We start from the raw sequence: 25,043 nt of genomic DNA on the forward strand, positions 1-25,043 counted from the left end.
CAACAGAATCAAAATGGTAAGCCATTTTGATTCTGTTGAATCCCCAGGCTACTTGTGGTTTGGAAGATTTAACAACTTAAAGTAAATATCAATGGTTGAAAAGTTAGCATTTGTATTTTAACTGGGACTTTCAATATCTTAGGCCAAAGTCATAAGCAACAGGAATTTCAGGTACCACTACAGGGAGAAAAAGAGCCTTTTGAGAATGGGCTGTATATTTATAAAATTCATAACAATATTGGCAGCCTAGCACCATCCAGTGAAATGCTATTCTTCTATAAAGCTGATATTCCTGACCAGTGTTATCAAGGGAAATACTTTGAGTTTTTCTTTATTTATTTTCTTCATTTTTTTACAGTCATCAGTGAATTTGAGCTGATCCAACACATGAATCAAACATTGTGACTACCGACTAAATGAAATGGTAGCCTAATGATCTTCAGGTCATACTGCTCTGATTTTGGGGGGAGATGGGGTGGTAAATCTTACATGAAATTTCTTACAGCCAACAAATAAAATAAATTTAGCAAGTTGTTTCAGAATATTCCAGCTGAGTATTTCATATCCAACTATTTGTTATGAAACATAAGTGGAAACCGTAAAGCGGTAACTTCTCCATTTTGAATATTTTGTTTGGGAAAAAAAAAAAAAAGGAGGGTGAATTTGCCACCATAGGATTAGTATAAAAGCTGAAACTTACTGCATTCAAAACTAAGCATCGCTTCTTGGTTGGGAATTGAAGATATCTTTGAATTATAGTACTCTTCAGAAATTTAATAAGGACTTGGACTAGGATGCCTATGTAGCTTGACTAAAGACAGCACAACTGCAAAGCAAATAACGTGCACTTTCAGCCCTCAGCAACCTGGGAAATAAGCACAGACAACATATTCAAGGGCTTAAAAATTTAACTGTGGAAAGTTTATTGCAGCTAAATAGAGAAGAAAACAGCTGATCCCATGGTAAGCAAGTGGAAGGCAATGGAGGGTACAATTAAGACCAGGAGCAAAGCTAATCACCATTACTATCCGTTTAATCCAGTCACTCTGAGCAAAGGTAGCTACAACAAGGGAACTGTTTTCTCTACTCAGGTGTCTAGAGAATTCAGGGGTTTCCAGCACAAAGACCCATCACTTGAAGGGCAATGTGACAGAGGATTCAGAGAGATTGGTTGGCTAATGGACAGGGGAATAAATTCTCCTAGAACGCTCCCTGTTCAAACCATTGGAAATGGAGGCGCCCTTCAGATCATCTGTATGCCTGTTTCTTTTTTCCATTTTCAATTTATAATAACAATAACGACCTAGACATAGGACATTTCCTAGGCTTTAATGACTGTCTGAGGTTAATGGCCCTCAACTACACCTCAGGCCATCAACCCCTCCCAGCTGGTCATTAATCTCCAGGAAATATCCTGTTCCAGGGTCATTATTGTTTCAATATCAACTATACCTTAAAAGCTTTATGGATTCTGCAAATACAGAGCCCTTGCCAATAGAGGTTATAAAACCTGTTTAGAATTCTGAAATTATCTCGAATTTGACCTCAGAGATGTTTTGTTAAAAACTAAAATCAGCTTAAGAAAACATTCACTTTATTTTTGTTTATTTACATTTTTATAGGAAAAAGGTCTACGAAATGACAAGGACCCAAACAAAAATCAATGAGTACCAGAAGAAAAAGATCGAATTTAAAGATGATCACCCTCTCTCCTGAACTGTAGCACAACTCACTCTTCGAGAACACTATGTTATCTGTGAAACAGCTCCCAAAAATGCTTTATGTGTTTGGCACCAAACTATATCCCATGCATAGAATTTTCAAACTACATCCTCATTATAAAATCTCATTTTTCACTTTCATAAAAAAACCCAATTTATACATTAATATTATTATAACAAGCATTCCATCCACAGTAGCATATTCCACAGGAAGAGAAGCTGCTGAAACAGGAGTAAAACAAAAATTCTGGAAAGGACAGCTATTAAGATTCTGATTTGGCAGCAAAGCAGAGGATGGTTGTACAAAAAGCATTAAGATCTAGAGAGCCGGTATAGAGACAAAGGAGGGGGACAAGGCAGGTGAACCAAGGAAACCCAACCAATGGTAATAGCGGTAAATCCAGTAAGCAGGCAGACTATAGAGACCTGAGCACTAGGGCAGGCAGAACCTTGGAGAACTGTGGAAACTTTGGATTGGCCCAGCTTTGAGGAAGAATTTAGGGTCAGAGATCCGTGCATCAGGTTCCAACAAAAATAGTCTAATTGCAGGATAAATCAGTACTGTGTTCCCAGGTAGGCTTGTGACAGAATTCCAAACCCTAAAACTAAGGAATAAAATAGGACACTGGTCTTGGGAATGAGGTACTAGCTCAGATACCAAGCTGCAGTACAAAGTCAGAGAAAACAGGAATGGGGACTGGCTAGATTCTACATGAGTTAGATTCCTAAGATCAGTGAGGGGAGTGATTCTGCAGACTGGCAAAGAACTGAATCTTGGAGCTGTCAGGCTATGGAGGAAAAAGTCAAACAGGTCACACAGAGCTATCCACTCAACTATCCCATTTTGAAAAGGAAGAAAAAAAAAAACTTGTTCTTGAAATAACATTTGAGATTTTATTCTAAATCATGTAAGTGTGGAAACTGCAAGGTATCAGGACTCAAAGCAGGGCACAGAAGAAAAGAATCACTTTCCAGAACTTTCTAAATTAACTTTTCATCAAGGGGAAATGACTCATTTAACTCAAAAAATGGAATGTTACATTATTGTTTTCCTACTTAGATGCTATTCTAACACTTTCTGTAAGGGCCAGTGTTGATATACTAATTGGAACTGGAATATTTTAACAGTAAAATCAGGAAAGCATAAGACAAAAAAATGAACTTGAAACAGACCCTGAAGTAAGGACTGGAGTATAAATAGTTTACCTGGAGAACTTCTTAGATGATTCTTAATCTCTTCACCTACTTTTAGAACTAATTTAGAGCCAAGATTGGAGGAAAGATTCCTTCAGAGTGCTGCGCTGTGCTGTGTCTATAACCACAGTGGGGTATAGAACTCCCCCTAGCCTAGTGAGATGTGAATTCAAAGGGAAGGATGGGAGGGCTGCTTCTCTCTTTGCCTCAAGATAAGTGAGGTAGGCTGAATGATGACCCCCTCCCCCAAACACACCCATGTCCCCATCCTCTGTGGGTATGTTACCTCACATAACAACTGGTCTTTGCAGATGTGTTTAAGGATCTTTTTTTTTTTTTTTAAGATTTTATTTATTTATTTGACAGAGAGAGATCACAGTAGGAGAGAGGAAGGGAAGAGATCACAGAGAGTGAGGAAAGGAAGCAGGCCCCCTGCTGAGCAGAGAGCCGGATGTGGGACTTGATCCCAGGACCCTGAGATCATGACCTGAGCTGAAGGCAGCGGCTTAACCCACTGAGCCACCCAGGCGCCCGTGTTTAAGGATCTTGAAATGGCGATATTATCCTGGACCAGAAATTATTAATCAAGGACCTTGTAAGAGGGAGGCAAGAAGGTCAGAGTGAGAGCAGACAATGTGATCACAGAAGCAAAGGTCAGAAAATCAGAGAGATTTCACGATTCTACACCTCTGGCTTTCCAGAAGAAAGAAGGGGCCATGAGCCTAGGAATGTAGATGGCCTTCAGAAGCTGGAAAAGGCAAGAAAAGAAATTCTTCCCCAGAGCCTCCAGAGGAAAGTAGCCTTGCCAACACCTTGATTTTAACCATTGAGAGCCATGTCAGACTTCTGCCTCTAGGACTACACAATATTAAATTTGTATTGTGGTAAGCCACAAAGTTTGTGGGGATTTACTTTACCAATGATAGGAAATGAATGCAAGAAAAGGGTTTTCAGGAGCCTATTAGGAAATCTTCCTAGGTGTCCTCGAATACACAGAGAATACTGGAGAGCACTCTCAGAGAGTCATCTAGAAAATCTAAGGGCATGATACAGGTTAGCTAACTGCTTTGACAGCAGACTAAACAAGTGGGAGCTGCCCTGTGTTCCAGATCCTATTTAGACAAAGAATATGTGAGTATGTCTGCCTGCACCAAATTGTCTTAGGTCTCATTCATGAGAGCCACCTGCAAGGCCAGCTCCATGGACGTGTTCTGTCACTGTCTTAAAATTCTTAAATTTTGAGATATGGCCCTATATTCTCAGAGTTCTACACAAAGTGAACTCGGTTCACTATGTTCTACAAATTATATAGCCAGTCCCAGTCACCCAGGAGAGCAAGTGATCAACAAAGAGAAGCTGGCAGGATGACAAAAGTCTGAGTGGCTGAAGAAGATGCAAATGAATGACTCAATTAGACATGCATGCAATTGTCCAGGTAAGAGCTAGAGTTTCCAATTATGTCATAAGAGTGGTTAGGCAACCTCCAACAACTTCTTAAGAACATCCACAAGAGAGAGCATCAGGTCTAAACTTCGAGTAGGCCCCATGAGACAGGGTGCCGGTGCCTAACAGAATTAGTCAAGTATGGACTTTAAAGTCTCCTTTCCTCTTTTACTTGGCCTGAATTGTAGCCAAATTGGTGGAAAGGAGAGGTAGATATGCTCCCTGTGGAAAGAGATTAAGTCAACAAGCCCATTCCCAGTACAGTCTTTCTACCCACAGTAGGCTTCAGCGGCAAGAGGGCAGAAACCTCCACTCCACACCAAAGGCAGAGTTGTTATTATGATTTGTTACTGGATCCTTTGATTACTGAACTGAAACATCATTTTGTGACTGAAAGCAACCAGAAAATTCTCAGGATCATCACATTTCCATTTATGGGAAGAAGAATTAGCCCCAGTGAGAACAATGTGAATAAACAAGGAGAGGCCAAACCATCTACAGACTGCAGATATTCAAAGCAATGGCTATGAGTTACAGTGAGGAGTTATGGACAAAAACCCTCTCATTACAGGTGTGATAAAACTCTATTCACCAAGAAGATTTAATATCACCTTTATAAGCCAAACAGAAAATAATATAAAGGGGAAAAAACTCCAATATACAATTTCCAGCAGGGGAAAAAAAAATGCATGATAAAAACCTGAGTTTCCATCCCAAATAGAAACAAAGTAAAATATCTCCCCTGAGATGTCTGATCCTGATGTATAGTATGGAAAGCACTGGGGCCTTCTTCCTCCCATCCATCCTTCACCGCTCCAGAATTATCTTTCTCAAATACAATGACCATGTCACTCTTTTACGTAAGAGTCTCTAATGTCTCTGGAGGTGCCTCCAGATGAAGCCCAACATCCTGAGCAACTATGCAGGGCTCCTCAGCTGACCTCACTATCCCTTTCCTGCAATGCCACATACATTCTTAGAGCATTCATTCCCAAACTTTAGTCACTCACATTCTACCTTCACAATGTTTGCTACATTCCTCTTTCTGCAAAACAACTGTCTACTTAATATTTTTCTTTAAACCAAGTAGTTTTTACCCAATAAATCTATTCTCATTTAAAGCAATGTTTCTAAATCAAGTTTTAGTGTACTACTTTGTAGCTTTACTAAATATTTAACTATTACTACTTAAAATTTATTTTTAAAATCAAAAATGTTATCTCCATGTTCCACCCACATAAAACTATCAGTTACACAACTAATAATTCATGTACCACACACTGGAATGTGCTACTTCAGACAGAAACAACAGTGAATTTTCACCACTCACTGAGCATACTGTGCCTTTTAACCTGTTATTGCCTCCTCTTAGAGGATCTTTTCCAATTCTCTATAAAGTTACTCCCTTCCTACAGGACTCAATCCAAAATGCACCTTTCCTTTGAAGATTCCCTAACTCATAAAGTGAGATGCTCCCCATCAGAATCCCAAAGCAATTTTTAGCTGTCTCCACTATAACATTTATCACACTGTAGTACCTCATGCAACTGAGTATTTGAGTCCTCTTTGGGATACCCTGTTATCTACCTAGGTACTCAGAAAAATATCTGCTAAATAAATGAAGAATGAAGAACTATATAGCCAAAGTTAAGCTAAATATAAGGCATTCATAGTATAAATATTCCAGCATATTACTTCTGTTAAGTTAAAGATATCCTAACATCTCAATGTACAAAAGACTTCTCTATAATGATCAAAGGGGAGCAATCAGCAAGTTTAAAGTTGTTCCCAGTACATGGCAGACAGAACATAGAAGAAACGAGAAGGGAGTATAAAATTACACTAGATTTCAGTGTAACATTTCTACAAGTCAGGTTGCAGAGGCTCTAGTTATCCCTTTTAGGAATCCTCCATTTAGTAATTGCTTCCTAACTGCGAACTACAGAAGCAAATTTAAAGTAAAGCAAAAAGTTATTAAAGCAGAGATCAAGTGTGGTTACCTCTGAAATGACCTCAGTGAAAACAAAAATCATGTCACTAGCAGGTGAGACACCCTGAACACCTGCTAGTCCCTAATACCAGGTGTACAATTGAGGAAATGTCCTCTTCCTATTATATTTTCCTAGGTTTACAGAGGAATGAACCAGAAAATGTTGAGAGGTGTGGCCTCAGGTTTGGCAGATTTCTTAAAATCTTTTTTTAATTCCAATAAGACATTTAATCTCTCCTGTCTTTATTTTCCTCATCTGTAAAATAAAAAGTCGTTGACTGATACACTAATGAAAAGACATTCAAAACTGGCAAAAATACAGTTTGATATTCTTTTATACCTGAAAAAAGACAATGACTATACATATGTGTTCTTTCAAGTGTTGTTATTTAGGGAGAGGGAGAACAACCTGAACATTCATAAATTTGGTCCCAGTTAAGACTTCACATAGATTGATTTGTGCCCCCCTCCAATATTCATATGTTGAAATCTAAATACCTAATACCTCGGAATGTGACTTTATTTGGAGACAGGGTCTTTAAAGAAGTAATTAACTTTAAATGAGGTCATTAGGTTGGACCCTAATCCTATACGACTGGTGTCCTTATAAGAGGAGATTAGGACACAGACACACACAGAGGGATGACCAAGTGAGGACAGAGAGAGAAAAGAGCCATCTAAGCCAAGAAAAGAGGCCTCAGGAGAAACACCCTTGCCAGCACTTTGTTCAGGATTCATAGCCTCCAGAATTGTGAGAAAATAAATTTCTGTTGTTTAAGCCACCCAGTCTGTGGTAGTACCTCTCATGACAGCTCTAAAAAGTTAATATAGGTACCCTCCTGGCGTTCAAGAGGAGATAGGTATGCAAAAAGATAAATAGTATGGTAAGAAAGGTATGATGAAGTAGATTATGAATATTATCAACTCAACAGAATTTTATGCAGCAATTAAAAATATAATTATAGAAAGTATGTAGCAACCTGGGAGAAGTTCATGAAAAGGCAAAATATATCTATTCTACGATAACTATAAAAGACGATTTGTTAACAGGCAAAAAAAAAAAAAAATAGAAGAAAACTTGGAAAAAATACAGGCTTTTGCTGAAGTGAGATCCTTGATGAACTTTCATTTTTAGTTCGTTATTGCTGTTGTAATAGCAATTATGCAATAAATTTAGAAAGATTTAGTTTCAAAAGAAAATACATTACTTTTTATCAATTTAAACTACCACAGTTTACTAGATATTAAATAATGACAACATTAACTACTGGTACATTTTCTCTCTCTCTCTCTCTCTTTTCGCTTCACATTTCAATTTAGTTCAAGTTTCTGCTTTAGAGAAAGCTATTCTGAGAAGTCTTCTGAAAAGAAATTCAAAGATTTTATGAGCCTAAAGACTGTACAGAAATAGTCACTAAAAATAAGTAAGGACATAAGGAAAATAGTATACTTGATTCTGTATTTGAAAACTGATCTAAAATGAGGTTCTAGAGCCTTGCCTGGCTATGAGCCTCAAAATCAGGCTCATTTATAAAAATACCAGAGAAGACTTTGCCAAAGTAAAGTAAGGACAACTGAAGTGAGCAGAAGAAATATGTCTCCCCATTCCTGTGAGGCAGAAGAAAGGACCAGAGCCCGGGCAGGTTATCAGGGACTCTTGTATCTGACCAGGGCCCTCGCAGCAGAAGGGTGAAGCCCCAGGAAAAAGAGTCTAAATGTCTAGCCTGTGGAAAGAGGGTGTCTACACAGCAGACTTCCACATAAAGGCTACTCCATCCCTGGCAAGACTGCAGCAAAACCTGCATCTCTCCCCCACTCTTCTGCGTAGGGCAGGTGTGGCATGGAAAAGTTAACAAGGTGGAAACAGCTGTACTGGGTGTTAATCAAAAGCCACCTCCCAAATAACAGGAAAGCTTATATCAAGGACATTAATTTGCCCCCAAGGCCCTGTTTTTACTTTGATTTAGCAGGACAGGTCTCACTAATGGCAATCTGTTGTCTTCATCCCACAGAAGACCCCAGGCTTGAGGTTCTGCTGCTCCTACGGGCTTGCCTTTGGTAGCCCCTCAAGGAGAAAACCTCCCCAGGAAGGAGATAGAGCTTTATTTTTATCCCAGTTAAAGTCTCTATCCAATACATTAATCGCTACAATAACCTTGGTCCAGGGCATTTCCTGGAGAAGCTATAACCAGCTGGGGTTAATGAACTCTCCCTACCATTAATTCCTAGGAGAGGCCATTGGCCTGAATTGTTACTTAATTACTCTTCTGTGTACAGCTTCATAAAGCAATGAAATGCCTTCTTTCAGGAAGAAGGGAGATGGTAATGGGGGTCATCAGAGGCCATTAATTTTACAAATAGTTTGTTAGAAACTACAGTATGTTAAGAAGTCACTCTGGCCCACAAATCAACTCAATGCAGTCCTTATTAAGTCAAGATCTGAAATTTCCAGGTTTCCGTGACTAGCACACACACACAAAAAGTTACAAATTGTATAGAATCTGGCCAAAAGGTACCTACCAGATAAGATAAATTTACTCATTTATTTTGTTGCTTGTCCCATCTCTCCGACACACATAACCTAGAATGTAAACTCCATAAAGGCAGGTGCTTCAGGCTATTCTGTTCACTCTATCTCCCTAGTACTTAGAAGAGTGCCTGGCAAAAATAGGTGCTCCTTCAAGGTTTCAGTGTTTGTTGAATGAATGAGTAGTGAATTGGCCACTTTATGGGACTGGGATGCTGGTGTTAGGACCCAGAGCTCCCACATGAGTCACATTTGGACAAGGAAAGTGCTCAGTCTGCCAGAGGAATACAGACAGAGGCTATCCCTTCAGACTGCCTAGAAATCAGATCCACTGAAACTACCACCACCAAAGGGAAGACTCAGTCATGAAACATGTACCCATCTAGGCTCTGAACTTGGCACAAATGATGAGAAACCATTGCTACCCACCCTACTGTGACATACTGCCCCACCCATCCTATGTCAATAGCAGACTCATGACCCAATGGAAGGTTCTGAGATTCTATTGGATGGTTCCAGTGGGGAAAGATTAAACCCTTCAGAAGCTAACAGACTAGGGCAGAATCAAGAAGATCACACATTAGAAGGGAGGTAGAGTTTATTGGAGAAAAGGAGGCAACTAAGTACCAAAATAAGCCACATTATTTACTACTGCTTATTTTTTCTGAGTCCTATTTAATACTAGAGGATCTTAATATCTGGAGATCCTTGCAGAAGCCAGGCGAGAAAACAAAGAGATTATTTTTCAGGGCAGTTATGCACATGTATCCATGCCCATGGGGTGTTAAGAGAAGCAGCTGGGCATAGAGGGAAAAAAAGAGATTTAAGAACAATTGATGACCTCTGTTGATTCTTATTGCCATGTATACACTTCCAAAGGATTTTGTGTTGGTGAATCATCTCAGTACTAGCAGGATATATATTGAATTTTCCAGCATTATCCCTCTATCTTCACCATATCCTTACTGAAGCATAATCCTATCATGCACAGAAGACTCAGAAGGCTAAGTTTTGTTATGTCCAAAATGTAGGAGTGGGAGGGAGGAAACCAGTTAACTTGATTTTATTCCTGTCTTTTGGGACTCTCAGCCAGTTACTGTGTTTTATAAATGGACCTGTTTCCCCTGATTTATTAGATACATCTCTGCTGGTATTTTAGGGAATCTACAATGGAAGGACACAAGAACACTCAGCTAGATTATGAGTAAGTAGTCATGATTATGCAAAGCCACATCCAAGAACCAAGGTATGAAGCATGACTGCTGTTGATTCCTTTCTTCATCTTCTAGTCTCCCTCTTTCCTTCAGCTCCTATCCATCCATCCCTCACCGCTCTCCGCCCCAAGCACCCCATTGCCCTCCTGAAGTGATAGCCATTGCAAAGCCATTACCCTCCAAACCAGCCCTTCCAAGGTACGACTTTTCTTTTCCAAAATCATCCCTCATCCCTACTCAAAACAAAAGTCTCTCTGCCTCACTATCTTATTTCTAGTTAATTATTTTAGAGAGAAACCAATTACTTAAGTGCCACAAAAGAAAATGAAAAATTTATTGAGAGGTTCCTATGTGCCAGATAACTTTCTAGACTATACTAGCATTAAGTTACTATTATTTCATTAAAATTTACTTCAAAAAAGATGTCTGCATTCATGAATGTGAATGCCTGGATTACTTCTGTGTGCTCAATGAAGTGACTCCCATAGTAGATTCTCAAGCATTACAGCAGGCAGTGGAGAAGTTTTCAGATGGGGGAGGTGGGAAAAGACCAAGTCCTAACTGGTGGTGGAAACTTCTTGTGGCTCTGCATAAAGCAGGGTCCAAGCATAAATTATGTACCTGCTACCCAAATAGAAGTACTTGACAAAAGTGCATAGCATTGTGAACAATTTGAAAAACCACTCCCTCCAATGCAAAAGGCTATTTAAGGAAGCAAAACTTCTGTTGGAACCAAAGTGGAGATGCACTATAATCCTGAGCACTTTGGCTGAGAAATGCTGGGTAAAACCGCCCTCGCTGAGTTAAGAATTATTGAAACAAATTGTAGAGCATAATTAAGAATTTAAGAATTAAGAAATTAAGAATTAAGAATATTAATTATATTTTAATTAATAATTAAGAAATTAAGAAATGCAATTTCCTAAATATAAAAAAGGAAAAGTACACTACCAGAAATAGCCAGGCTAATGAGTTACATGTCTTCTCGATACCCTCTTTGGTCCAAAGGTTATTGATCTTAAGATAACTGGCCCTTGTCCATTTGGGGTGCTGAGTTTATAGGTCAGAGAAAGTGGAAATCTTAAGATTGGTCCAGTCAAAGAGGAACATTAACAGTTTGAACATGGACCTTGAAAGGGATATGCAGAGAATAGATGAAGCAAATCAAGAACTTCTTCTCAAAATCCACGAGAAAGAAAACGAGATTCAGAGGTAAGTGTTGGGGCTTCATGAGGGACGTTCCTAACCCAAAGAACTGGGTGGAGGAAATGAAACACAATTGAATTTTCCAGCTTACTCTGGGGACCTGTATCTTATATATGAAAAGAGTTTCTTCTTCATTCCTTGGTGTTTGTCTATGTCTCAAACCCTGAAATATAGCAATTTTCAAAAAGAATCCTAAAAGAATGAGTGATGCTTACCTGAGCTGAAAGAACACTGGGGTGTTTGATGTGGAAGTCATAGGAATCTTGCTTGTCTTATCTTTAAAGTGATTCTGATCCTAAGGTTCCAGGAAAGAAAGGATTTCCAACTTGATTTTTGTATTTATTATCATTGAGTACCCTTAAAACTGACACATGCTTTACCAGTTCGAAGGCTGTCATTCCTCATAGTGTGTACTTATGTTATACAGGCTGGAAAGTGAGATCACCCAGACCAGAGACTTGACTGAAAATGAGGAGTGGGAGAAGGAGAACTGCACCGCAGTAGAGAGGGAAAAAGCCTTGCAGGAGCTGGAAGAAGAAACAGCCAGACTCGTAAGCAAAAAGCAGGAAGCACAATTTGATAGGTTTGATTCCTCAGCACTGTCAGGTAAAATAGTCTCCCCTTTTTACATACAAAGAATAGTCAACTCCAAAGTCATGGCAGATTGTGTTCTTCCATGGGAAGGAGATGTGTAGAGGGTAGGGTTTCTCTGGTAAAATTATTATTAGGAAGGCCTGCATGTGGACATCTCAATCCCTGATAAGTTGGTGTGTCCATACTGAGATCAAACCACAGGTCCTTCACCTGCCATTATGCAGGAAGGTACAGTTACTGCAGGAAAACATCTCTGGGGTGAAATGGAGAAAAATCAACTGAATAAAGACAGATGATGGTGTGCAGATGCACACTTATACTCTACTTATACTCTGCTTCTTTTTCTCAACAGGATAGGAAGAATGAGACTCTGGTCCACAGTATAGCAGAACTTCAAAGAAAGGTGGGGAGGAGCTCTCATGTTCCTGAGTATCCCCTAGTTATCAAAGAGGCAAGGGAGGGGAAAAGATCATGCAGAATCCCACATGTCAGAGAGACCTGTGCTGGGGATGGTTGCTACTCCTGCTCCGCTCTCCTGAGGCTGAACCGCATGAGCTAAGTGCCATGGCTTTGGCCTGCAAGTGCCCGGTGAAAGGAGTGCATAGGGTATTCCAGGTAGTCTATGATCCCATGGCTTCCTCATTCTATCACAAGAAATAGATCCCAATTGACAATCTTTTGAAGGGATGGACTGGGACCCTTATGGTGAGAGGTTAATTTTACTTTCACTAGAGACTTTTAAAATACTTAATGCCAAAAAGTTACCTCTCCTTTGTCCAGGTATTCCCTCTACCTCAACTCCTGGTCAAAATACAGTAGGCTTCTTTATGATTACCATACTTTCTGACCCATGCTGGAGCCCTGAGTAATCCAGCCTGGACGAGGGGGTTCAGGGAAGTACTCCTTCTTTGAGCAGACTCTACTTGGTGGTCAAAACTAATGAGAAAATACTGTTACACTGAAAAGAAATAAAAAATTTAAAAAATAATAAAAAAAATTAAAATAAAATAAAAAACTAATGAGAAGATGGAGGTAGAACAAAGATGTTCCCAAATATACCAAGTATCCACCAAGAGACCATTTCCTGGCAGCTTCAATCAAGGCCAAGGAATTGGCCCCACACAGCAGAGAATATCTTTGTCCTCCATATTTTTTAATTTGATATATTTTTTACTTGAAATCTATTTTTTCTAATTGAACCCACAGCTTACAAGAAAATCACATAAGGCAACCAAGTGTGAACAAGACAAAACAGAGGGATCCCCAGAAGAGTCAAAGGTAAACAAAAAAGCCATCTCGAATGGGTTTGGGCTGCATGACCAGAAAACAAGCCTTCAAGTGGAAACAACTGTCAAAGTTAGGACAAATTCTTTGTAGTTTCAGCCATGCCAGTCTTAAGCCTTGGCTGCTAAGTGCTGAATTCTCCTCTGCCCTTAGTAAGGAATTTCAGTCTGAAGCCATATATTTTTTTATTCTCTTTCCATCAAAAAAAGCAGAATACAAATGCACAAATACATAATAATATTAGAGGCAGCTGAAGTCCTTCATTTAAATCCTGGCCCCAGAGGTACTTACAGAGGATATGAGAAGGTGGGCAATTTAATCAGTCCCTCCCAGCCTCGGTTTGAAAATTGAATGAAATTGTATATACAAAATATTCTCTTTTTTTGGAGTTCTAAAACATTAAAGGCTCACAATTTTAAGGTGATTATTTAAAAGTCTGGCTGAAACACATGTATGAATTCACAGGCAGAGTTTGGATTTGTAAATCTACTGTGTGCTAGGTAATTTACACATCCTGTCATTGACTCCCATCCAGAAAGGGATTCAGTCAGTTGGTCCCTCAAGTACAGAGTGACCTCTGCTAAGTGCATCATAGAGTGCTTAGCATTTCCTTAGTTGTGTTCCAGAGCTAAGAACATGAGCACAACCACAACCCATCTGATCAAAGATACAAGATTTAGACTTTTTTATTCAGAGAGCAGATAAAATTCTTACTTGATCATTTCTGTAGGATTATCTCTTTGTCCTTGCCTCCCTAATCTCTCTTTTTCTTCTTTTTTAAATATTATTATTACTATTATCATTAATATTATTATTTAATAATCTCTATATCCAACATGGGACTCAAACTCATGACCCTGCGATCGAGAGTTGCATGTTCTTTTGACTGAGCCAGCCAGGTGCCCCTGGTTTCTTTTTTCTTAAATTGAGAGTTATTTTTATATATTTAAGAACAAATAGAGAATTCTTCAGTATAAAGATAAAAATTATGTTTTACTACCTAACAGTATAATATACAATGGGCTTTTAAACATACTGTCCCTATTTCTCAATCTTTCTTGCTTCTTAAATCCACATTTAAGTCCATACTTAAGCCTATACTCTGTGCATGAAGCCTCCAAAGATATGGACACACTGAAAATAGAAAATGAAAGAAGAGAGCATTACTGCCCTATGTTCTGTTGGACAAATCAGTGTTGATAGCAATAAAAAAAAAAAAAAAAAAGGAAGTCCAAAGCCACTAAGTAATCTTGCTTGGGCATGCCCATCCAGGAAACTTATTTGGGAAGAAAGAAATCAGGACTCTGTATGTATCTCAGGAATAAATTGGAACTAAGACTACAAAGGAATATGAAGTTCCTTGACTACCCTTGCCATAACTCTGCAATAATCAGGAGATTAATTTTCTTCCTTCTTCTGCCCAAAATGTGTTTTGCTAATGTAAGCCTGCGAGAATCTAGTGGTAACACTTTTAAGTCTGGCTATACTGGCCACGTCAGGTGAGCTGATTCCAATAGACTCTAGATAGAAAGTTCCCAGCACAACAATGACCATTTTTTTCCTGGCAGTGCTTGGCCCAACCCTAAAACATTCCAGAGTATTATCAACCCTTTGAATTACTCCCTTCTGCCCACCTATTTTGTAGAATTCTCAGGTGGCATCTCTAATTCTATGAAATATACATCATCTCTGTTGCTTCTGTTCCTCCTGCATGCTGGTGATCAGCTCAGTAGTTAATAGGATGCCTACCTCAACAACCTGTGACTCAGACCACTGTCTTTAAAATACAGCCCTTAGGGACGCCTGGGTGGCTCAGTTGGTTGGACGACTGCCTTCGGCTCAGGTCATGATCCCGGAGTCCCGCATCAGGCTCCCGGCTCCATGGGGAGTCTGCTTCTCCCACTGACCTTCTCCTCGCTCATGCTCTTTCTCACTGCCTCTCTCTCAAATAAATAAACAAAATCTTAAAAAAAAAAAAAAAAAAGAAAAAAAAGATTAAAATACAGCCCTTAGGGTTGCCTGGGTGGCTCAGCATCTGACCCTTGGTTTCAGCTCAGGTCATGATCTCAGGGTCCTGGGATCAAGCCCACGTGTCAGACTCCAGGCTGAACATGTAATCTGCTTGAGGATTCTCTCTCTCTCTCTCTCTCTCTCTCTCTCTCTGTCCCTCCCTCTATGCTCACTCACTCTCTGTCTCTCTCTCTGAAATAAATAAATAAACCTTTAAAATATAGCCCTTACCAAGTGAAAGTCAGAGAAAAACAAATACCATACGATTACATTCATATGTTGAATTTAAGAAACAAAGCAAAGAGATATACAGGACGGGGGGAAAAAGAGAGGGAAACAAACCATAAGAGACTCTTAACAACAGAGAACAAACTGAGGGCTAATGAAAGGGAAGTAGGTAGGGACTGGGCTAGATGGTTGATGGGCATTAAGAAGGACACTTTTTATGATGATCACTGGGTCTTGTATGTAAGTGATGTACCACTAAATTCTTCTCCTGAAACCAATAGTATTGCACTGCATCTTAACTAACTAAAATTTAAATAAAATTTTGGAAAAAAATAAATAAAAATTTTCTGTTTGAAATACAATAAAATAAGTAAAATACAGTCCTTGGCACATTTGGTTATTTGGTCCTAGATGTAATTGCCTGAAGAGGAAAGGAACTGTGAGAAGAGTCCAAACATGAAATAATGGTAGCTAGATGAGAGTGGGAACAACAGAACTGAAAAGGGAAAGGAGGAAAGACTGCAGTATGTCCCCTCTGCTGATACGATATATCCCAAATGCATCTATTCCTTTCTATCTACTAGTGCTATAACTACCACCCTTTTGAAAAACACTCTAAACCCTCACCTGGATGCTAAAGCAGCCTCTTCACTGATCCTCTTGCTTTTACACTTACCCCTAAACAATACGTTTCACACACAGAAAGAACTCTTCTTTAGAAAGAAAATGAACCAAATTGTGTCTTTACAACTTCAAACTCTCCCCTGGCTTCTCCCTGCAATTAGAATAAAGAATCAAACTCTCTAGAAGCTATAAACCCCTACGTAATCTCATACATGGCTACCTTTCCCCACCTCACTTCATTCTAAACAAATCTCCCCTAGGTTCCCACCACATAACTTCTTCGATTATGCCAAATTTGTGCTATTTCACAGTCTTGGTCCTTGCTATAATCTCTGCATGGGAAATATATCTTCCAGTACTCCATTTGGCTAATATTTACCATTTAAATTCAAAGTCAAGAGTCATCTCACCTCAAGTTTGAATCCCCTCCAATAAAAAGACATCTGAAATTGGTCCTGAGGCATTGATCGACCTGTAGGATAACCTTGAAGATCCCATTTCAGAATGGAACCCGCTTTTGCCTGGCTGAGTTACCAGTCTCCTTCGCTTTCTATAGGCCAAGTTACAACAGCTGGAAGCTTCCTGTGCAGACCAAGAGAAAGAGCTAGCCAAGGTAATGACAATAACTTCAATGCTACTTCTCCCAAAGGAAGGAAATCTTGATCCTTGGTCACACAGTTTGAAGGAATGTACTAGACTGTGTGAATACAGTCCCCCTATTTTTATAGGATACCTTCCATAATCTGTATCAATAAATTAGTATCTATTTTTCTCCCAACTGTCCCCAAATAATTCTCTTTGGGACCATAAAGAATAGCCTGTTTATCCTTTAAAAAAAATATGAGTTTATATGTACAGAAATACATATTTAGAACAACTAGAAAAGCACATTTAGGGCCTAGAACCTACGAGGCACCAAGTACACTACTGTTCTTATAGCAATTTATTGAACAAAATTTAAGACTGAATTTTGGCTTCTCAGGTAATGGAAGACTATGCATTTGTGGCTCAGCTCTGTGAGGACCAGGCCCTCTGCATAAAGGTACAGTTTCTCAATAAAGGGATAGCAGTGGGTTTGTTAGGGTACAGGATGAAATGAAACCAGGCTTTTTAAAGAACACTGCAACAACATTAATTCTTCAAGGTGGCATTACAAAGGCTTTTAGGGAGGATGACACTCTACCACCAGAATCATTCTATTAGTGCCCTAGTCTCACAAGTTATGTGCTCTTAAATTTAAAATGAGCACCTTTTTCCTATTTATAATCCTGATAACCGCAGACACCTGCCCAGTGGTGAAGTGCAATGAGAGATCTGGAGTAGTGGAAGTAGTCCTCTCCGGACTGGGAAAGGAGACACAATGGCAGTGAAAATACCAACCATTCACATGACAATGTAGTGAAAACGTGCTTAATATGATTAGAAAGAGCATAAAGCTTCTGGCTAATAACTGTGGTTTCTTTTATTTCCCTTTGAAGAAGTACCAGGAAACACTGAGGAAAATAGAAGAAGAACTAGAGACTCGGTTCCTTGAAAGAGAAGTGTGAGCTTTGGCAAACAAAGGAACATCCTGGTTTTAGTGGTAACTCCATCTCAGCCTGGGTCAGAGCAAACTTTTCTCTGACCAATTCCTATTCAGAATTGAGTGAGCCTCAATACCATATAACCGTCCCCTCTCTTAGCAAGCTGGTTGATCCCCACAAGCCACACCCATATCAAAATGCAGGTCCTCCCATCTGTCTTAAAAGACTGCAAAAACACACCTTCCTTCATAATTTTATCACATTACCAGTTATTTGGGTTTATATTAAAGGCATTAACACATGCTGTAAAAAGGGTTACGGGTCTGGCACCTTGATAAAGAAAGGCATTCCTTGGGGCGCCTGGGTGGCTCAGTGGGTTAAGCTGCTGCCTTCGGCTCAGGTCATGATCTCAGGTCCTGGGATCGAGTCCCACATCAGGCTCTCTGCTCGGCAGGGAGCCTGCTTCCTCCTCTCTCTCTGCCTGCCTCTCTGCCTACTTGTGATCTCTGTCTGTCAAATAAATAAATAAAATCTTTAAAAAAAAAAAAAAAAAAGAAAGGCATTCCTTAAATTTTATCAAAAAGGTCTTAAAATTAATATCACCTTTACTTCCCCAAAATATATAGAAACTCAACCATATGGAATAGACATGAAACTAATCTGTAGATACAAACTAGGGCTATCATAGTAAGAAACCAAATTATATACTATATGAAACTATGAACATTAAAAATTAGAAATAATAGAGAAAAGCCCCCTCCAAAAAAACTAATCTTTGATTTTGTCAAAAGAGTTTAAATAGTGAGAAACTAAAGCCAAAAACCTCACTTTCATTTCCTGACCCTCTTTAGAATTTAAATCTTAAATCAGTTGGGAAGCATTTCCATTTATTAAATATTTTAGAATCTTGGGATCAAGAAAAAAAGACCTAAACTGCACATAGCCTCTAAGTAAACTCAGTCCACACTGTGACCTGGAGGCTAGAATACCAGGACTTGGAGGTCCCTGCCCTTAAAGAACCCCTTCAAGTCTCCTGAGATCCTTCCTGAACATTAAGTGTGGCTTCATTGCTAAGCCAAGATTTTAGAATGGGGCTGCCCAGTGGAACTTTCTGTGCTATCCAGTATGTAGCCACTAGTCACCTACTGAGTACTTGAAAGATGACTATTGTGACTGAGGAACTGATTTTTTTTATTGTCATTAAATGTAAACAGTTACATATAGTCACTGGCTACAATAGTGGACAGTATAGCTTTAGAATATAAAACTGTTTTTAAATAACAATGATATAGTATGAATATTTGTATGTACTTTATTCAGTCCCTATCTTGGTTCTTTTTCCCCCAGATCAAAAGTCTTGAGCATGAATTTTGTAAGAAAAGAGTCTAACAGCCAAAATCATAAGGTAAGCATTACACTCCACCTTCAGCTTCTCTCAGTGTCAATGCCTTCAAGGGAGTTTCCAAAACACTATCAGCCACCAAACACACACCAATTTTCCCATGTGCATTTTCTAAGATTCCAAGAATAGTATCAGACATAATTCTAAAGCATTCCAACCCTAAATACACAAACAAAGAAGATGCTATGGAACAATGATCTTCCCTTTCTTAGCGCCATCCAAATAATGTGTTCTCAAAGAAACTAGCCTAAGACCTCACAGAGTTCTGGGTGGAAGCAAGAAGGAACATTAACTGAGGGTATGCTGTATGGAGAGGAAGCCAACACAGGACACAGATACCACTTCTCCCATCTCCCAGAATCACAGTGCTCTTTCCTGGTGATCCCAACATGGTCCCAAATCGCTCACTACACAGAGCACCAGGGCATCCATCACCAGCTAATCTAACCCATGAGATAAAACATGAGAAGCAGGGGCACCTGGATGGCTCAGTGGGTTAAGCCTCTGCCTTCGGCTCAGGTCATGATCTAGGGTCCTAGGATCAAGCCCCGCATCAGGCTCTCTGCTCAGCGGGGAGCCTGCTTCCCCCCTCTCTCTCTGCCTGCCTCTCTGCCTACTTGTGATCTCTGTCTGTCAAATAAATAAATAAAATCTTTTTTTTAAAAAAATGAGAAGTCATTACTTTATGATACAGCTTCAGTGTCTGTTCATATTTAACACCATGGTGCCATTAGCATACATGCCGAGATCTAAAGGACACAGAGTTGGATGTAGAGCACCACGCCTCTTGGCCTGCTTGTGGCAGCAAGTACATAGGCAAAAAGATAAAACATTTGTTAGACTTTAATTTTGTAATTTATATTGGCTTTAGAGCCAGAATTGACATTCACCAGAAATTTTATCATTGGATACATGGTCTTCATAATGTCAGAAAACAAAAAGTCATCTCTCCCTAAAAAGCAAATATCCACAACCATTGCCCCTGGGGTCATCCAGATGTTAGGATATATATTAGACCACATTCACAGTGACCATGGTTCCCACTGGGAAGTCACAGGTCACTCTGGTTCCAACCTTGTATATTATACAAGTCATTCTTGTATAATATACAAGATATACAAGTCCCAACCTTACATACTATACAACAAACAAAAACAACAAAAACAAAACTCCTGAAATTAACTGGACCCCACCTCTCTAGAACCAAGCTTCCCATGCTCCCTGATATATCCTACCTTCTGTCCACCAATGACTCATCAAAGCATCCCTTCTCACCAACTACTGGAGAAAAAGCAGAGTTGTTGTCTTCATCAAGATTACCAAAGTTCCATGATGGTTTGATGACCTATGATGTTTGAGCAATCTTTACAGAGTCCGCCTGAGCAACCGACCAGTTGACATGCTGCTCAAGTTACAGAACCAAATTTGTAACCCAAAAAGTTTCTTTCTAATTCTAATTCTGTGAACATCATTTTCACAATTTTAAAATGTGACTGTAATTCCTCTTCATTTTTTTATCTCACAAGGAAGCTAAAAGGAAAATGAAATAACTGAGAAAATATTTTGGAATTGAGATACCACAGAAATCCAGGATATATCCTCATCTTTACATTTTTATAGCTCTGAAAACTTCTCTTAGAATATATTTATATGGTTTTCATAGCTTATAAACTTTTTTAAGGGTTACGGATTAAGCAGGAGGTAAAAGAAGAGTTCAAAGAGCCCTGAATGTAGATTTGTAGGACCCAGGTTCCAAGCCTGGTCCTGTCACTTATTAGCTGTATGACACATCTTACCTTTTTATGCCTCCATTTATTCCTACCAATAAATAAAAAAGTGATACAAAATTACACACACACACACACACACACATACACGTGGTTGTCTTAAAAATTCCATGTTCTGTATATAAAAAATTGTTAAGACACTATCTAAATATAACATTAACTAATAGCTCACTGAATATTATTTGATAGGGATGATAACTCCCAGAAATTGCTTATTTATTCATGTCCTTTATTCTCCCAGGATCATTCTCTACAAAAGAAGGGAACACGGTTCTGCAAAAGGTAGGTAAATATGTTTGAGTAAACCTCCTGGAAAACTGGGAGTTCCACTTAGCCATCCTGGAAAAAATAAAAATAAAAATGAAAATAATAAACTCTAGACAAGGAGACCTTTGTATACACATGTACTTCCAGAGTGAAGTCAAAAAACTAGTGTCATTGATGACTATGTTTCTCAGTTCTAATGTATGACTTCCTTGTCCAAAGGCAATTCCTAATCTCAACTTCCCAGTTTCAGAAGTGAATAGCCTAGTAGTAATCAGAAACAGGAATTTTGTCGCCTAAGAGAAATATGGCAAACTGATACTCCCTCTTCCCTTTAACAATCTGAATTAGCTTGATGGATCTGGTTCTCCAAAAACATCAGTAGATTATGAATGGAAAGATCCTTTTGTGGTTTATAGGATGATGAATGGGGTTTTCACACTATTATGTCAGATGTGCCTCCCCCCCCCGATATTGTAAAATGTCAACATGTTAATTAGAAATAGTAGAGAACTTGTAAATGCACATATACCCCCAGCCTAATAGTAAATAAGAGAAAATAATGATTGTGAAAGAGAATCAAACCCAACAGTACCCAGCCCATAATAATTGTTCAAAAATACTTTTAAACTGAGTAAGAGCTCAAGATTCAAAACAACGAAGTGGATATTAGTCCTAAGGGAATCAGTATGATAGCAAAATAAACTGGCATTCGATGAAACCCTTGCATTTCCAAAAAAGGTAAGATTATGTTCAATATAATGCGTTTAAGAAGGCACAGAGAGACATATATTCAAATTGGCATGAAATATTATTTAGAAAGAGTTCCATCAAAATGGCTAACAAAATTACTGGTGCTTAACTATCACCTCCAGTTGTCTGGAAAATTTGCTTATGGGGGATACCCCCCTCATACCAGATAAGTGAAGTGTTACATATTTGGCTATCCTGAAATACAATGTTCCCAGAACAGCTAGCAGAATTTCCTTAAAACTCCCAGGCTGCCTTAGCCTAAAATTTGACAGCAGTGCCTCGCATGGAACTCCCCATGTGGGCTCCCAGGATAGGAACTGTTTGCCTTGAAAGAGTTGGTATCCCAAAGAGAATCTGACAACATCCTAAAAGTCTAGCTCATCACAACAAACTAAAAAGGTCTCTCCTCTTCCTCTGTTCCAGTATCCTATGGGGCACTGGTATATTGGGTACTGACTCAAGAAATAAGAAAGCTGGATTATTCCTAAGATTTCTGTGGGAATGTCATCCCAGAACTTTTTCATGAATAGTGTATTTAGCTTCAAGGAGAATACTAGGAAGAGGTTTGTAAACTGTTTCTCATTTTAATTCTGACCAAGATGCTGCACTATAATGAACCCTGACTCCTGTCACCAAGATCAATTCTAGAGAAAAACTTCAGGAAACTGGTGGGGAAGGGGCTGTTTTTCACTGGTAGGAGGAGGTAGGTAGTGAATTTGTTCTGCAGCAGGTGGCAGACCAGCACAGCTCGATTAGGGTAATACAGGAAAGGAAAAAGTAGAGATTCACTTGTGCAAATCAGAGTAAAACCACAAGGCCAAAATAATTCATCAGTTAAAAAAGAAATCAGGACCACCACAGAGGAATCTATAGAAATTAGGAAACATTAAAAGTAACATGAATGAAAGAAGAGAAATACCATGATCATGGATAGAAAGCCATAATATCATAAATAGATCAATTCTCTTCAAATAGGACTTAGTTCAGTTCCAACCAAACTGCCCTAAAGGTTTTCATTACATTAAATACAGTTATTCTAAAATATACTCTATATAAAAGAATAGAGTCAAAAACACCCTGGATAATTTTTAAAAAGAGCAAGGAGTGGGGAATATGCGTTCCCAGATATCAGGACTTACCATGAAGCTGCAGTAATTACAACAGAGTGATACTGCCACAGGAATAGGAAAATCAATCAATGAAATAGGAGCAGTGCATATATAGAACTTCAATATGTGATGTATGACAGTGATTATATGCCAGAGAGGAAAGGAAAAATCATCCAATAAACATGGTAGGGGGAAAAAAGTAGTTATCCAGATGAGGAAAAAATGAGATTGGATCACTACTATACAGAATATTTAGAAAGTGAGGCCAGATGTATTAAGGACTAAATGTCAAAAAAAAAAAAATTAAAATTTGGCATCAGTTATCTACTGCCACACAACAAATGGTCCCAAAACTTAGTGGCTTCAAGCAACAAACATTTATATGACAGTTTCTATAGATTAGGAATCTGAGCCACTTAGCTGGGTAGTTCTAGTCCATGGTCTATTACCAGGTTGCAATTAAGATGTTGGCCAAAGTTAATGTCAGTGGAAGGCTTGGCTAGGCTGGGGGATCTAGTTCCTCCATAGCTTACTCACATCTGGCAACTTTTGCAGCTTGTTGGCAGGAGGTCTCTTCCTCACACGGAGCTTTCCACAGGGCTCATGACAGCTGGCTTCCTCCTAAGAGTAAGGAGCAAACTGCAATGTCTTTAGTATGTAATCTAGGAAGCCACAAACTTCCATGATATTCTTCTTTAGAAACCAACTCATTAAGTCCCGGCCACATGCTGAGGAAGAAGAGTCTCTTGAAGGGCATGATACCAAAGAATGTGTGGACATATTCTAAACTATCATAAAGTGTTAGTAGAAAATAGGAGCATCTTTTAGGCCTTGGTGTAGGGAATTGTTCTTAAATAAGACCAAAAAGCATTGATTCTAATTAAAAATTGATAAACTAGGGTGCCTGGGTGGCTCAGTGGGTTGAGCCGCTGCCTTTGGCTCGGGTCATGATCTCAGGGTCCTGGGATCGAGTCCCGCATCGGGCTCTCTGCTCAGCGGGGAGCCTGCTTCCTCCTCTCTCTCTCTGCTTGCCTCTCTGCCTACTTGTGATCTCTCTCTGTCAAATAAATAAATAAATTTTTTTAAAAATTGATAAACTAGACCTTATTAAAATTACTAACTTTTGTTCTTCAACACCTTAGAGCAAGTAAACAGTTTAAAGTAGAGAGAAGATATTCACAGTACACATAGTGGAAAAGGATTGATATCAAGAACATATAAAGAACTTCTACAACTCAGTAAGACTAAACAAAACAACCTAATAGATAAATGGGCAAGAGGAAACACATAAGACCTGTGAACAGATGTTCAGCATCATTGTTCATCAAGGAAATTCAAATTAAGACCATTACTTTACACCCATTTGGCAAAATTTTTAAAATCTGATGTTATCAAGTGTTGGAAAAAATATGGACTCACAGAAACACATACCCTGCTGATGGTTACAAATTGTTGCCAATGCTTTGGAAAACAGGATGGCAAAACAGAAACGAAAATAAAACAAAAGATAAAAGAACAAGATAATTTCAGATAGTGATAAATGTTCAAAGAAAATAAAACATGGTAATAGAAGAAAGAGTAACAGGCAAGCCAGCATATGGGAAGGAGCTGCCTTTGCAAGGCATTGTTGGTAATAAAGACAACAATTTGAATAGCAAGAAGGAACAATGCATGCATTTAGGAATGTTTTGTTTTGTTCCTGGTTTTCTAACCTCTGGTTAACAGTTTCTAACTTTCTCTTTTCAGGATTTTTCAACATGTCTTTTTCACCACCCTATTTTTCATCAGACTGCTGGGCTACTTGTTTTTCCATATAAGTTTTATAAATCCAGATCTCCTTATCAACATACTGCCCAAGATACTGAACAGGGACATCCTGTGGAAGCTAAGATGCTTCCTCTTTCCATCTCTCACACTTGAGACAGAGGACATGTTACCTCACTGATCTCCAAGAAATATCCTTGAGCAAAAAAAGACAAGTGGTGTCTGAGTCTGTAGACTAAGAGACGGTGGGATTCGTGGAGGGAAAAGGTTTTCTGGTTTTCTTCAGTTTTCCCTTGAGGTCTGTCTACTTGATCACCTTCTCTTTCCATGTTGACTTTCCAAGACTGACCTTGCCCAGGAAAAAGCTCTGTCAATAGATTTCTAGAACTACAGATAAGCTAAATTT

The 25,043-nt window shown here is 38.9% G+C and overlaps 1 protein-coding gene across 1 annotated transcript; it reads left to right on the top strand.

Annotated features, from left to right (window-relative positions):
• The first annotated feature begins 10,044 nt into the window (after nt 1-10,044).
• TMCO5A (transmembrane and coiled-coil domains 5A) lies at nt 10,045-24,818 on the top strand. Its single transcript, XM_059372113.1, has 11 exons — nt 10,045-10,079; nt 11,152-11,301; nt 11,723-11,846; nt 12,242-12,292; nt 13,096-13,167; nt 16,592-16,648; nt 17,018-17,077; nt 17,514-17,578; nt 18,906-18,963; nt 20,989-21,029; nt 24,620-24,818. The coding sequence occupies exons 1-11, from the start codon at nt 10,045-10,047 to the stop codon at nt 24,816-24,818; spliced, it is 912 nt and encodes a 303-aa protein (XP_059228096.1).
• Nucleotides 24,819-25,043: the final 225 nt, after the last annotated feature.

The sequence above is a fragment of the Mustela nigripes genome, chromosome 13 (genome assembly GCF_022355385.1).
Source record: "Mustela nigripes isolate SB6536 chromosome 13, MUSNIG.SB6536, whole genome shotgun sequence".
In the NCBI taxonomy this organism is placed as follows: domain Eukaryota; kingdom Metazoa; phylum Chordata; class Mammalia; order Carnivora; family Mustelidae; genus Mustela; species Mustela nigripes.

Excerpts from the sequence above, each read along its gene's own strand:
- TMCO5A (XM_059372113.1), top strand. The coding sequence starts at position 10,045 with ATGGAAGGACACAAGAACACTCAGCTAGATTATGA. Across the intron at positions 12,293-13,095 it reads TAGCAGAACTTCAAAGAAAG|CTTACAAGAAAATCACATAA; the intron begins GTGGGGAGGAGC and ends TTGAACCCACAG. Across the intron at positions 13,168-16,591 it reads GATCCCCAGAAGAGTCAAAG|GCCAAGTTACAACAGCTGGA; the intron begins GTAAACAAAAAA and ends CGCTTTCTATAG.